The 14,703-nt window shown below is 58.2% G+C and overlaps 1 protein-coding gene across 1 annotated transcript; it reads right to left on the reverse strand.

Annotated features, from left to right (window-relative positions):
• Positions 1 to 11,821: 11,821 nt before the first annotated feature.
• Positions 11,822 to 12,963, reverse strand: LOC113959791 (olfactory receptor 52I2-like). Its single transcript, XM_027669041.1, has one exon. The coding sequence runs from the start codon at positions 12,758 to 12,760 to the stop codon at positions 11,822 to 11,824; it is 939 nt and encodes a 312-aa protein (XP_027524842.1). The 5' UTR covers positions 12,761 to 12,963.
• Between the last annotated feature and the right edge of the window lie 1,740 nt (positions 12,964 to 14,703).

Genomic DNA, 14,703 nt, shown 5'->3' on the forward strand with positions numbered 1-14,703 from the left:
TGGGCCCAGGAGCTGCTCCTGTCTCAGCCATCTGTGGTTCCTGCAGAAGATCCGGCGGACCCGGAGGCGTCCAAGGGCAGCGAGAGCCCAGCTGGAGGAGCAGAGCAGCGTGGACAGGGCACAGGAATCGGCAGACACGTCCCATGGCAGCTCCCGACAAAGTTTCATGTGCTACACGAAGCATTTCCCAAGGTTCATCCGGAGCTCCCAGGACACCTGGGTGCTGTTCGAGGAGCAGTGCAGGGAGCTGGAGGCACATCTGGCCCAGTGGCAATGGGAACAGGGGCCCTTCCCGGTGGTCCAGACCGAGGTGCCGGGACTGCTGAGGGTCAGAAAGTCTGGCCGGCGCCTCGGAGTGAAGCTGCCGAGGCTGGACATGGGCAAGGGGACGGAAGAGGACACACGTGAGGACACGGGACAGCGCAGCAGCAGCTCCACGGCCTGGTCCCTCCCCAGAGAAGGGAGGATCTTTAGCCCCACGGGGCTGGAATGCAGCCCCCGGGGCAGGACCCGCCCGGCACGTTTCAGCCCCTGGCAGCGGGGGCTGGGGGTCAGGCAGCGTGGCAGGGCGCCAGGACGTGGCCTCTTGCAGCGGTACCTGAGGCAGAGCTCGCTGGGGCGCTCCCTGATGCACCTCTGGGCTCGGCACATCCAGCGCCGGCGCCGCGTCCGCTTCGCCACCCCCCTGGTGACGGTGCAGTACATCGAGTAGCACCGGGGACACTCCCTGCGAGAGCCTTGGCGATAAAGTATCGAAACCCAGGAGCTCCTCCCTTTGATCCTTCCAATCCAGTTCAATCCCACCCAGTTCCAGAGATTTGCCAGTAACCAACCCCATCTACTAATCAACAACTTCTGGCTTTTGGGGAGGCTGATCCCTGGCTTATTTTGCCAATCCAAAAGCACTGGAGGAGCGAGAGCAGCTCAGGACTTGCAGGTGCCTCTCCGTGTCCCCTCAGGCAGCAGAGCTGTCCCTGCCGGGACGTGCAGAGGCACGAGGTGGAAGGGCAGAGGACAAGGGGATGCCAAATGTCCATCCACAGCTGGGTTCTGTTTATCTGCCTCAGGGTGAGGGCAGGGGGAGCTTGTACCTGCCTGCAAAGAGCCGTGTGGGGCATCTTGGGCTTTGAAAAGCCAGACAAACCGTCACTGCACACATGGCAAGGATCTGAGCCACAATTAGGGAATTGGCATCATCAGAGGGGTTTCCAGTGCCACCACAAGCTGTGTTTGGCCAACCCACCCCCAGGCTGCAGCTCCAGAGCCCCTGGCACTGGGGGACAATGGGAACCAGCACCCGAAGGTGCCCGGTGCTGGACTCCTGCCCGGGATGGGGGAATGAACCCCCAAACGTGCCCGGTGCTGGACTCCCCCCTGGGCAGGACCCCGCCCTGGTACCTGTGCCAGGTGTGTGACACGGTGTGTGACACAGTATGTGTGACTCAGTACCTGTGCCAGGTGTGTGCCAGGTGTGTGACACGGTGTGTGACACGGTGTGCATGACTTGGTACCTGTGCCAGGTGTGTGACTCGGTACCTGTGCCAGGTGTGTGACACGGACCCTGTGCCAGGTGTGTGACTCGGTACCTGTGCCAGGTGTGTGACTCGGGCCCTGCAGGACCGCACGGGGCCGCCGGGGGCACAGCGGGACCGGCTGACGGGGGGACCCCGACCCGAACCCCCCGTGTGCCCCCGGGGCTCTGTCCCAAACCTTCCCAAACCTCCCCAAATTCCCACCACAGGGCAGAGCTCGCGGGGGGATCGGGCAGGTCCTGGCGCGGGTTTCACAGCCCAGTCCTTCCTGGGACACCTCCAGGGCTGGGCACTCCAAACCTCCCTGGGCAGCCCCTGACAAGGCCTGACCACCCTTTCCAGCAGCAAATTCCTCCTCCTGTCCAACCTGAGCCTCCCCTGGCCCAGCTGGAGGCCGTTCCCTCTCCTCCTGTCCCTTGTTCCCTGGCAGCAGAGCCCGACCTCCCCCGGCTCCCCCCTCCTGTCAGGGGGTTGCAGAGCCAGAAGGTCCCCCCTGAGCCTCCTTTGCTCCAGGCTGAGCCCCCCCAGCTCCCTCAGCCCCTCCTGCTGCTCCAGACCCTTCCCAGCTCCGCTCCTTTCTCTGGACACCTTTCCTTCTCCAGCCCCTCCATGTCCTTGTCGTGAGAGGCCCAACACCAAACATGGGTGAAAGGTGGGAATTATCCCATCTCCAGCTGCGTGGGACACGTCCATGGGAAGTGCGGGCTGGGAGTTCATCATATCTGGGTGTTAATTCCAGGCCCTTCCACCCCCACAGTAATTCCTGTAAGTGTCCAGCTGTCCATCTAATGTACCACAGCCTTTCCCAGGCTGGACACGCTTTCCCAGGTTTTTCTCCCCAAAACCTGTGGCATTGAGCCTCTCTGTGTATTTCTGCTGCCCCCAACACTGGATCTCTCCTGTCTTGTAGCTTCAACTCATTTCTTGGGGAAATTGCCCCAGAATTAGAAAACTGCTCAATAAATTAACTTCTGTTTTTCAGGATGTACCTAGAGCAGCCATCCTTCCCAATCCCACACTGCAGCTTCCATGGGATCCTCTGCTGGCATCTGTTCTGAGGTGGTCAGCAGCCAGAGGTGATGGCCTGGAGATTTGGTGATGCTGGAGGTAAAGCTGGTGGGGAACCCAGGGAAGGAAAAGCTGGTGGGGAACCCGGGGAAGGAAAAGCTGGTGGGGTGTCAGGGGAGATGGGACTCCATCCCCTGCAGTCCCAGGGAGACCTGGCATGGGCAGGACCCTCTGGCTCTTGAGCCCCAGCTCAGCATGGCCTTGGGAATGTGCCCCTGGAGCCAGGATCCAGGGGATTTCCGAGCGCTGCCCACTGACCCTGCTCCTCAGTGCCTCTGGGAAGGCTCCATGGCTGCCTACACAGGGACTTCTTCCTCTGGAAGTTGTGCTTTTCCCCATGAAGTCTGGAACTTTCCCTGCTACTGGCTGGGTTTTCCACGGTGGATTTTGGGTTCTGTCCCACTGCCAAGGTCACCCGAAATCCCTCCTGCTCTGGGGTGAGCCCTTGGCAGCTCTTGGCCCCAGGTTTCACCCCATCCTGGAGCTGAGGGCTCTGCCTGGGAGTGCCCTTGGAGCCCCAGCTTGGAGCTGTAAGATCTCTGACTTTTTTCCTTGCCTTCTTATCTCTCTCTGTTTGATGCTTCTTAATTTATGGCAGCAAAGCCTAACAGAGATCCTTAACTGCACAGCCGCAATGCAGCAGGGAAACCAGCAGCTCTTTCCCCCCCTCCCAGGCCCTTTTCCATCTATTTTCCTATTTTAAAAATTACAATTTTTAATGTATTACTTCCCAGTCCTCACAACTTTCTGTAGGCACTTAGAAATATCAGCTGGCAAATACAGAGAGATGCTCCCAGACCTCCCCGTCTGCCCAGAACTCATTTGTGCTCCATAAAAAATGAGGCTTTTATGCTGGGGGAAGATGCTAATTCCCTGGAGTCCTTGCATTGCCCGGGATTTTTTTTCCAACCAGTCAAACTCAGTAACAAACATAAAATATTGCTGAACAGCTCTTTGGGTTTAATATTCATCTGGCAGCTCCACTGGCTCCTGCTCCTTCTTGCTTCCCTACGGACCTTGTTCCCACACACAGCAACACCTTGTAGGTGTGGAGACATGGAACTGCTCATTAATTACACCCAGGGTTAGATGCCTGGCAGGAATGAAGTGCTGGAAGGCTTGGAATGGCCTTTTTGAGATCAAGAGAGTTGGCTGGGGGCAGGGGAGGAGCGGAACCGTGGGCAGGATCCTGTGGATATCTCGGCAAACCTGGCTGCTGTGTGAAGGAATGACAGACACTAAAGGTGTCTGAATTGCTCCAACATGTGAGAGAGACAGTCAAGGTCTCCCCCAAGCTCCAGGGCACCCCGAAATGTGAGTCCAGTGGTCTGAGGAGGCAGAGGAGAGACCTGCTGCAGCGAGAGGAGGGGGGAACTTACCGGTTTTCAATCCAGGACTGTAGAAAACAGGATGGGATGGAACCTGGAGACACTAACTAGTCCACCCCCTCCCAACCCAAACCTTCCGTGGTTCCATGATTTACTGGGTGAGTCACAGAGGAGCACGACTTGGGAAAAATCCAGCCCTGCTTTGGCAGGGGGTTTATGAGCACACACAGCCCCATCACACACAGAGCAGGACTAGGGTTAGCCAGGCTGAAAGCTAATTACCACATCCATCAAGTTAGAAGGAAAAAGCCAAAGTCTCTAGGGAAGATTCCTGACAGCAGGGAGAGGGGTCAGGTAAAATAACCTAACCAAAGATGTAGTGGAAATATTTAAATAGTCAAAAATACAACCATAAGCAAATAAACCAAAGCAAATACTCTGATTAAGTGATGAAAGTGGTGGAACTGCTGCAGAGGAAGGGAGGTGTCTGGGTGAGTGCTGTGGTTGAGGGCAAGCAGGACATTCCAGCATCACCCGCAGGTTTAGAAGCACTTTCAGCCCCTTTGGGGAGAGAGTGTGACCAGCTGCTGTGAGTCCTGGCTTTGGACCAACTGTCCAGCTTCTCTCAGCATTTGAATTGGAAGAGAGGGATCTGGCCCAAAACCTGCAAACTGGGCCATGCCAGTGTTCCAGCAGCCCTGGGTAACTGGGGTTCCCCCCACAGCCGAGACCAGACTGTGTCAAACAATCCCCAAAGTCAGGGAAACTGGGAAAGGGGCCTGTTTAGAGACCACGGGGTCAGGTGTCCAACCAGCACAGGGCAGATCCCTGGGAGCTGCATCTGCCACTGGCAGCACACGGAGAGTCCCAGTGGGACCTCAGGAGAAGACCAGCAGTGCTCAGTGTGAGCCAGGAGAGGGACAAAAGTCATCAGGGGTTTGGAAAAGGTGGCCAGAAGGAAAGGCTGAAGGATCTGGTGATGTTCAGCACAGAGGAGACTGAGGTACAATGCAGAGGGACCGACCCTGTGGCCTGCCAAGATCTGTTCCAGCCCGTTTTTGGGGATTAATGCAGGCAGTGGTGGAAGCAAGGCTTGGCACTCGGGACTGGCCCAGGAGCAGTGGAATGAGGTCTGTCACCCTGAGCCCAGACCGAGGGAAAGGGCAGTGCAGGGGGCTGGCACAGGGTGTCAGGGAGGTGACAGCGCGGTGGTGGCAGTGCAGGAGGTGGCAGTGCTGCCTTCTGGCCAGGAGGTGCCTCCTGTGCTCCACACTCGTGCCGTGCCCGCTGTCACAGCCGTGTCCCCAGGGCGGCCCCGCTGCTGCCGCTGCTCGCCCTCGGCACACGGAAGCATCGCCGGCAGGGCAGGGGCAGATCCTGCTCCTCTGCCCAGCCCTGGGGAGGCACATCTGCGGCGCTGGGCCCAGCTCCGGGCTCGGCAGCAGAGGAGAGACACGGAGCTCCTGGAGTGCACCCAGCAAAGGGTGACAAAGGTGCTGAAGGGATGGAGCATCTCTGTGACAGCAAAGGCTGAGGGAGCTGGGGCTGTTCAGCCTCCAGAGCAGACACTAAGAGGGGACCTCCCCAGGGTGTGTCAGGGGCTGCAGGGAGGGGGTAGAGGATGGAGCAGACTCTGCTCGGGGGGGGGGGGGGCCAGCAATGGCACAAGAGGAACTGGCAGGAACTGATGCCCAGGAAGTTCCCCCTGGACAGGAGGAAGAACTTCTTGGCTGGGCAGTGACCCAGCCCTGAACAGATTGTCCAACAGGTATGGAGACGCCTCACTGGAGATATTCCAGAGGTGTCTAGGCACAACCATGTGTTCTGGGATGGCCGTGCTCGAGCAGGGAGGTGGGACCAGATGGGCCCTTCCAGCCTCAGCCATCCCGGGATTCTGTGGTGCTGAACGGGTCCATCCTCCCGGGTTTGCAAGGTTTGGTGAGGCACAGGCTGAGGCATTTGCCGGGGAGCTGCTCCCAGGGCAGCACCAGCAGCTGTGCCTCCTGTGTCCCAGCTGTGCCCCCACAGCCCAACACACACCGTGGTCCGGGGGGAGCTCCCAAACACCCCCAGCCCTGGCCCGAGCTCCCACAGCCCTTGTGGCCATGGGTCAGGAGCACCCCCAGGACAGGGGCAGTCAGGACACCCCGGCACTCCCTGCTGGTCACGAGTGGCCTTGGCACGTGGAGCCTGGAGCACGGAGTGGTCCCTCGTACCCTGGGGGGACACGGTCCCTGGTTTGGGGAACAGTCGCCCCGGGGTGTGGGACCCCCGGCCCCCCGCGCAGGGCCGGGCCCGGTGTTGGGTGATGGAGCATCGCTGTGCCGGCCAACAGAGCACTCCTGGCCCCAGGGACCCTGGGGACACGTGCCTTGGCCCCGTGCCCTGGCCCCGGGCAGAGATTTGGGCTGTGTGACGGTGACAGGAGGCAGGCGCGTCCTCCCCCCGACGTCTGGGCCCCGCTGACTCACTTCCCTCCCCGGACTTTCCAACAAGCTGAAGTTAAAAGCAATTGAACTTTGTTTATTATGTTTTTTCCATCAGGTTCCCTTCCTGGGAGAGTCCAATTAGCGCTAACGAGCCGGCTGGTAATTACGGCGCGGGCCCCAGGAGCTTCGAGCGCCGGTGGCCGCGCTGCTGCGGCCGCGACCCCCCCGCCGCTGCCCGGGGGCCAATTACCGGCTCTGTCACCCGTGTCACCCTGGGGACCGGCCCTCACTGCCCCGGGTGGCTGTCCCGGCTGTCCCGGCTGTCCCCGCTCCGTCCCTCCAGACAAACCTTCCCCGGCAGTGACTCCTGTCCGCGGGGACATCGCTGTCCCCTGGCTCTCTGTCCCCTTTGCCCAGGGGGGTGTTTGTGCCTCGCTGTCCCCTGGCTCTCTGTCCCCTTTGCGAGGAGGGTGTTTGTGCCTCGCTGTCCCCCCGTGCCCGCTGTGGGACTCTCCCGGGCTGTCCCGAGGGGACCCCCGAGCCCCCTCCTGCTGCCGGGGGGTTTCTCCAGCCCCCACGGGAGTGGACTCTGTGCAGCCCCCCTGGGTCTGTGGGGCAGCTCCTGCCATGAAGAGCGAGAGCCAAGTGCAAACTTCCCTGTAAAAATCAGAGTGATCTTCCCTCAAATCCAGCTCAAGGTTTCAGGAAGTTTTAGGGGCTGAAAATGCCACAGTAAAATGGGAAAACCTGTTTCAGTGGCAACTCCAGCCCCACCCCTGGGTCTGGAGTTTGGGTGGTGCAGGTCCTGAGCAGGTTGTATGTAACAACCAAGCAAGGAAATGCTGCTGGACAGCGATAATTTATTTGGAATTAAGTAAACGTTAATTCTGAGGGTGGCTGAGGCTGGGGTGGGGCTGTGGGGGGAGGGATGGTGCAGGTTTTGGGCTGAGGGGGACAGGCAGGAGGATGGGTGGGAGCTGGAGTCTGTGTCCAGCCTGGGGCCCAAGTGCTGGACTTGCTGAAACTGTGGAATCAGGAACATCCTGCTCCCCCAGCTCTCTCCTGCTGGGTCTGTGTATGGCCACTGGCCTGGAGGGGGTTCTGCCCAGGGAGCTGCAGTCCAACCAGTGTCCCCAGCCAAGGGGCTTGGAGCACTCTGGGCTACTGGAAGGTGACCCTGCCCATGGCAGGGGGTGGAACAGGATGAGTATCAGGGTTCCTCCCAACCCAAACCTTCTGTGATTTCATGATTCCATGACCTTGAGGTGTTGTGGCAGTTCAGGGATGCTGCCATTGCACCCCTGGTTTTGCAACTCTGCAACCAGCTCTGGAGGGAGCAGAGACCCCTCCACACGTGGCCGGGGCTGGGGTCACTGCCCAAACCCACCAGCCTTTGCAGGGACTCCGTGCCCCCCTCTGCCCATCTCTGAAGAGCCCCATCAGAGGGCACCCACCCACCCCACTAGCACACTCAGGGCTGAACTTGTTTGCTTTGGACACTTCACCCCAAGGAGAGATTCAAAATTGGCAAGTAAGCCCTGGCTCAGAGCTGGAATCATCCTGAGGCTCCCGAGGCTCCGCTGGAGTTGTCCTGAGGCTCATCTGAGGCTCATCTGGAATCTTCTGAGGCTCGTTACTCAGCTCTCCTCGTTGGGCTCACAGCTACTCTGCAGGTAAACAAGGCAAAGTGTCTCTTTCCTTGGGGCTCCTCCATGGAGCAACCTGGGGGTGGATGAACTCTGGTCCAGGAGTTGTCCTGAGCCACCACTGTCCCTTCCCAGTGCTGCCCCTCCCCACCCTGTGTCACCACCGCCCCCTGTCACCACCCCCTGTCACCACCCCCTGTCACCACTGCCCCGTGCACCTTCATAATGGGCTCTTGTCCACCCTCACATGGTGCTGGGGCAAAAGTTGTCCCCTAAACTGGCCAAAACCCCAGACCCCCCAGCTAGTCAGGACCTGCCCCGGTGCTGGTTTCTCACTGGTGCTGGGTCTGCAGGGAGCAGAGCCCTCCCTTCACTGAGCTCTGGCCGAGGCAGTGGGAGTTTTCCAAGAGAAACCATAGGATGTGGAGGGCATATCCTGACCACCACCAGTGGGATGGGCCAACAGAAACCTCATGAGTTCAGGAGAAGGGAAAAGTCCTTCCAGGACTGGGGAACCAGCACAGGACCACCTGCCTGGAAAAGCAGCTTGGCAGAGAAGGCCCTGGTGCACACCAGGCTGAGCCTGAGCAAAGGTGTCAGCAGGAGCATTGCCACCAGGTAGAGGGGGGTGATCCTTCCCCTTTGCTCAGCACTGGAGAGGCCACCCCTGGAGCTCTGGGTCCAGTGCTGGGCTCCCCAGTGTGAGGCAGACATGGGCACACTGGGCATGGCATGGACAGACAGGGACAGGACGAGGGGAAATGGCTTTACACTGAAGAGGAGAGATTTCAACTAGATTTTGGGAAGAAATTCCTCCCTGTGAGGGTGGTGAGACCCTGGCACAGGTTACCCAGAGAAGCTGTGGCTGCCCCTGGATCCCTGGAAGTGTCCAAGGCCAGGTTGGACAGAGCTTGGAACAAGCTGGGCCGGTGGGAGGTGTCCCTGCCCATGGCAGGGGGACTGGACAATCTTTAAAGTCCCTCCCAACCCAAACAAGTCTGTGGTTCTGTGATTTCCAAGTGCTGTGTTGGAAGAGAGAAGTACACTGGCCAAAGGGACAGTTGCCCAGCACCATCTGCACTGGCCCCTTGGTTTCCTGTCCATAAGCTGTTGCCATGTCACCAGAAGACATCTGGTCTAGCTTTCCTTTCTAGTCACTGCAGAAAGAACAGAGATGGACCTTTCTGGGGGATAACTCCTTGTACTCACACCTATTCTGGGATGGGAGAACTCCTTTTGTGGCCGTGCCTCCCTCCCTCAGCCTCTGCCCTGCCTTTGGCAGCTCATGAGCCTGAGTCCTGCCAGCTGCCCCAGCAGTCTGAGAGTCCCCTCCTGGATCTGCTTCACCTTTATGCCATAAACAAGGGGGTTGAGCATGGGAGGGACAGTCGGATACAAGTCAGCCACCAGGATGTGGATGTGAGGTGCCAGGTCAGAGGGGGACATCTGCAGGTACACGGGGAGGGCCAAGCTACACCTTTGTCCCCAGCTGCAGCTCCCTGGAGCAATGACAGAAACATTGGGATTTTGGTTGCCGTTGGTGTGACCGCGAACCTGTGCCCACAGCAGGTCTCCAGCACCATGGAATTTTGTTGTTTATTTCGGGAAAAGCTTTCAGAACCTGTTATCTGCAGCCAGGCTTTTGAACGGTGCTGTGGTCAGTACCTTCAAGGGGACACATCACTGGACAGTCCTGGCTGTCCCATGGGCTGCATGGGGCCACTTTCCCTTCTGCCTCTGCTCCCAGCCCCTCTGATTTCATGGACTCATGGAATGGTTTGGGTTGGAAAGAATCTTAAGGCCCATCCAGTACCACCCCCTGCCATGGGCAGGGACACCTTCCACCAGCCCAGGTTGCTCCAAGCCCCGTCCAACCTGGCCTTGGACACTTCCAGGGATCCAGGGGCAGCCACAGCTTCTCTGGGAAACCTGGGCCAGGGCCTCCCCACCCTCCAGACAGTGTTGGGTTGGCAGGAAGGGGCAGCTCTTACCTTTGGGGAGCTCTGAGCCACCAGTGAGGACCTGAGGGGCCTCTGGACAGTCTCCCTTGGTCACATCAAGTGCTGTGGATGGGTGAGGGAAGGCCCTGGCTGCCCAGCCACATCTGAGCTGCCCCCAAGGCTCTCCTGAAGAAGGGCTGTGATTGTGCCCTCAGCTCCTGACACAGAAGGGCTGCAGGTCAAGGTGATTCCTGACACCAAAGAGTGACTTTGCATGAGGGAAAAAGCACCTCTGAGTGTCCAAGGAGGTCTTTGGCAGGTTCCGCCAGACTTCCATGAGGCCTGGAACGCTGGGGGGCTGCAGACCCTTCCTCTGAATTACTGGGGCTGATGTGCTGAGCTGCCAATTGCTCCCCTGACGTCAATGCCCAGCAGAAAGCTCGAGATGTTAATGGGATATTTGGTCAATAAAGAATTAAAGGATTGGAGCCAAATTAAATTATGGCAATCAGTGAGGCCTGCAGGAAACAGCTCCTGTCAAACAAACCCGATTTTCTTTCCTGGTGAGTGAAGGGTTTAGTTAATCAGTGTGATCCGTGTGTGTGTGAGCACAGAGCTGTCAGAGACAGGGGCCTCTGCCCTGCTCAGGTGAGGGGCTGGCACAGCACACCTGGGAATACCAGCAGGACTGGGGGGTTCAGAGACCTCAAAATGAAGCTGTCAGGGACCATCCTAGAACCACAGAATCCCAGACTGGTTTGGGTTGGGAGGGACCTCAAAGCCCATTCAGTGCCACCCCCTGCCATGGGCAGGGACACCTTCCACTAGCCCAGGTTGCCCCAAGCCCCATCCAACGTGGCCTTGATGACCAGCCCAGACAGGAATGTGCTGCATGAGCTGCCTCCAGCAGAATTAAAAGGCCTTTTTTGTGTTTTCCTGGAGCGATGCTGGGGCAGTTTCATCCCTGGCTCTGCTGTACCAGTGGCTGGAAGCCTCTCCTGGCTCTTATTCCAAGGATCATGCCATGGAATGGGCTGTTTGTGCCTCCTCCAGACCCTCCCCAAGGCCCAGGCAGTGTAAAGCCAAAATGTGCAAATTCAGCATAGAAAAAAAATGCAAATTTGGGGCAGCAGGAAAATTCTGTCAACTGTTTTTTTAGATGTCATGGAAGGTGCAGCAGAAAGTTGGATAAACACCACAAAGACAGGAAAAAATATGTCTGAGGTGAAGACAGACAGATTCAAACTGGTTTTGAATTGGAATGCATTTCACTGAGTTTTATTTTTAAATTAACGTGGAAGTGAGGACTGAACATGGCATTTTGGGGGGGATTCATCTGAACACAGTGTTGGTCTGTGATTGGAGCCAGTCCTGAGATCACCTTTATAGCCATGGACACAAACAGTGATTTTAGGGCAGAATTCAGAGAATCATAGAATGGTTTGGGTTGGAAGTGACTTTGAAGTTTATCCAGTGCCACCCCTGCCATGGGCAGGGACAGGTTGCTCCAAGCCCCATCCCACCTGGCCTGGGACACTTCCAGGGATGGGGCAGCCACAGCTGTAACAGGATCTGTGCATGGACACAAATGTAGCTGGACCCCTTAAATTATCACAGGGATGTTCATGGCACTGAGAACATCTCCAGACTCAGAGGTGGGTTCTTGCTTCTCTGTATCACCTGGAAAGGAGGAAGGAAAGAGGACCTGCCGTGTGCCCCTTCTCCCAGTCTCAAATAACTCTCCTCACAGAGTAGGGTCTCATAACAGCCCAGGAGTCCTCCGTCCTCGCTGCTCCTGCTCACCGTGGGCATTCCCTGGAATGCCTCTGGCACTGCCTCGGCCTGGGTGAACACGCCTGGCAGACCAGGGGCCCCGTGTCAGGCACGGGCCTTGCCGGGCAGGAGCATCCTGAGCAGGGCCCGGCGGACGGGCCTGGTCCTCACGCTGTACACGAGGGGGTTCAGGGCGGCGGGCAGGGCCAGGTACAGGTCTGCCAGCAGGACCCGCGCGGGCGCGGGCACGGCGCTGCCCAAGTGCTGGGCGTAGACGGAGACGATGCCGGGCAGGTAGAAGAGCAGCACCACGCACAGGTGGCACCCGCACGTGCTCAGGGCCCTGCGGCGCGCCCCGTGCCCCGGCACGGCCCGCAGGATGCGGCCGTAGGACGCGGCGATGCAGGCCCCGTCCGCGCCCACGGTGAGGGAGGAGGCGGCCACGCTGTAGAGCCCGGCGGGCGCGGGGTCGGCGCAGGCCAGCCCGGCCACGGCCTGGTGCTCGCAGTACGAGTGGGGCACCGCGCGCGGGCCGCAGTAGGGCAGGGACGTCACCAGCCCCATCAGGGGCACCATGAAGAGGAGAGCCCTGAGCATGATGGCCAGGCCCATCTGGGCCACGGCCCGGGCGCTCAGGATGCTGTGGTACCTGAGGGGGTGACAGATGGCCACGTAGCGGTCGACGGCCATGGCCAGGAGCAATCCCGACTCCTCCGACGTCGCGGAGTGGACGAGGAACATCTGGACGAAGCAGGCCACGTAGCCGATCTCGGCAGAGTTCAGCCACAGCACGCTCAGCAGCTTGGGGACCACGGCCGTCACCATGAGCACGTCGACGGCCGCCAGCATGGCCAGGAGCTGGTGGCAGGGGGCACGCAGGGACTTGTCCAGCCCAGTGACCAGCAACACCGCCCCGTTTCCTACCAGGGCCATGACATAGGCCGAGCAGAAAAGGACACTCAGGCAGGTGGGGAAAGCTTCCAGGCCAGGGACACCCACCAGGATGAAGGAGGAGAAGCTGCTGTTGGAGGGATCAGAAGCCATGAGGGAGAATCTTGATTTGTGTTTAAAAGCAGACACTGAATTTTCAGCCCTGCGGTGTCAGGGGGATAAGGTGGAGACCCTGCAGCAGTGCAAGAGCCAAATCAGGAATGCACATTGTTGTTACAACGAGTGAGACAGCGTAACATCACCTTTTCCTCCTGGAAAGGGTTGTCAGGCACTGGAGGGGGCTGCCCAGGGAGGTTTGGAGTCCTCAGCCCAGGAAGGCCTGGCCATGGCACTCAGTGCTCTGGGCTGGAGGACAAGGTGGGGATGGGGCACAGGGGGGATCCATGGGCTGGGAGGGCTTTTCCAGCTGCAGTGATTCCAGGATTCTATGATCACCTGATAGGGGGAATGGGTCAGAAACACTGAATAAATGGGGCTGTTGTGGCTTGGAAGTTGCTACAAGGTGAAGAAGTTCATGTTTCAGGTTGAGCCAGGGATAACCAAGGCACTTTTACAGTCTGTTGCTTGTGAAAGGCTTAGTTGCTCACCAGGGCTCAGCTGACATCCCAAAATAAGCTGCAAGATGAGAGAACAAGGAGAGCAAGGTCAGCTTCCAGCCCTGGCTTCCTTCCATGAGCCCGACACAGGAATTCCCTCCAGTAGGGCAAAAAGTGGTCTCAGACAGTGCCCTGGGCCATTGAATGTGATCATGAAATGGCCTTTCTCTGCCCTGTCTCCATTCTGTCATTCACCCGGGAGAGAAGCCTGCAAGGCCAAGCAGAGGAAAACGCTTGTTTCTAAGGTTTTATTCTGACAGGAGAAGTTTGAAGGTAAAACAGAAACTCCAGAGAGCAGTCCTGGAGGGACAGAAGAGTCTGAGTGTGGTGGGCAGAGTCTGCACGTTCATTTGTGCTGAAACTTTGCTGCTGCTGCTGCTTCTCCCCACAAAGTGGAAAGGCCAGGCAGGTGCTGACACACCAGATCCTGCCTGTTGGGAGAAATTCCCTGTATAATCATCCACCAGGAGCTTCTTAGAGAGGAGCAAGCTCATGTTGGCAAGACACAAACTCACCTGGTCTTAGCATGAACATTTGGGAGTTGTCTTACCTCTCCTCCCATCCTGGGCTGGCTCTGGCTGTTGTCTCCAACCCTCTCCTCCATAGTTTGGGAGTTACAAGCTTGAAGCTGAACATGTTTATACTCCATCAGTACAAAAATCTAAGGTGGGAGAAGGGGGAGATCCAGAATACTCTGAGGATGCAGCTCAGCAAGACTCTGGTCACCCACAGACCTCTGCAGGTGGAAATCACACCTTGTTCTGGGCTGGTGTGTCCCCTCCAGCTCCCACCCTGGGAACTGGCAGCAGATGTCCACGTGCACCATCAGTGTGTGCTGCCCAGAGGGGTTTTGCTGTGAGAGCTGGTGCCCCTGGACATGCTCTGAGATTCAGGTTTTCCCTGCCCTGGAGCCCTGAATCAGGACAGCCCCACCAGCTGTGGGGCTGCTCCTGCTGGAGCCCAAACCCAAACCACCTTGCTGGAGCCCCTCTCTGGACAGGCACCCACCCACAGGGTCCCTGTCCCTGTGTTAGGAAGGAAAACCAGTGACATGTCCCCTCCAGCATCCCCCCACACACAGTGTGTGCACCTCCTTCCCCTCCAGCCCTTGGCAAAGGCAACAGTGCTGTGAAAATTGTCCTGTTTTCCAGGGAAAACAGAGACATGGAAGGGTTAAACCAGCCTGTTGGCAGTTTGGGAACGGGATGCAAGTTTCTCAGGCACTGGTACCCTCTGTTTTCCCCAATATGCCAAAGGGCCAGACCTCATCTCTTTGGATTTCCAGACATTTGACTTCCTTGACCCCTAAATATTTTCATCTCTTCTCCAAGCTGCTTTGAGTCCCCCGCAGGACACAAACCAGGAGGCTTTTCAGCCTGGCTGTGGTCAGGACACAAACCAGGAGGCTTTTCAGCCTGGCTGTGGTCAGTGATACAAACC

Source organism: Corapipo altera, unplaced genomic scaffold (genome assembly GCF_003945725.1).
Source record: "Corapipo altera isolate COAL_440 unplaced genomic scaffold, ASM394572v1 189, whole genome shotgun sequence".
NCBI classification, from domain to species: Eukaryota; Metazoa; Chordata; class Aves; order Passeriformes; family Pipridae; genus Corapipo; species Corapipo altera.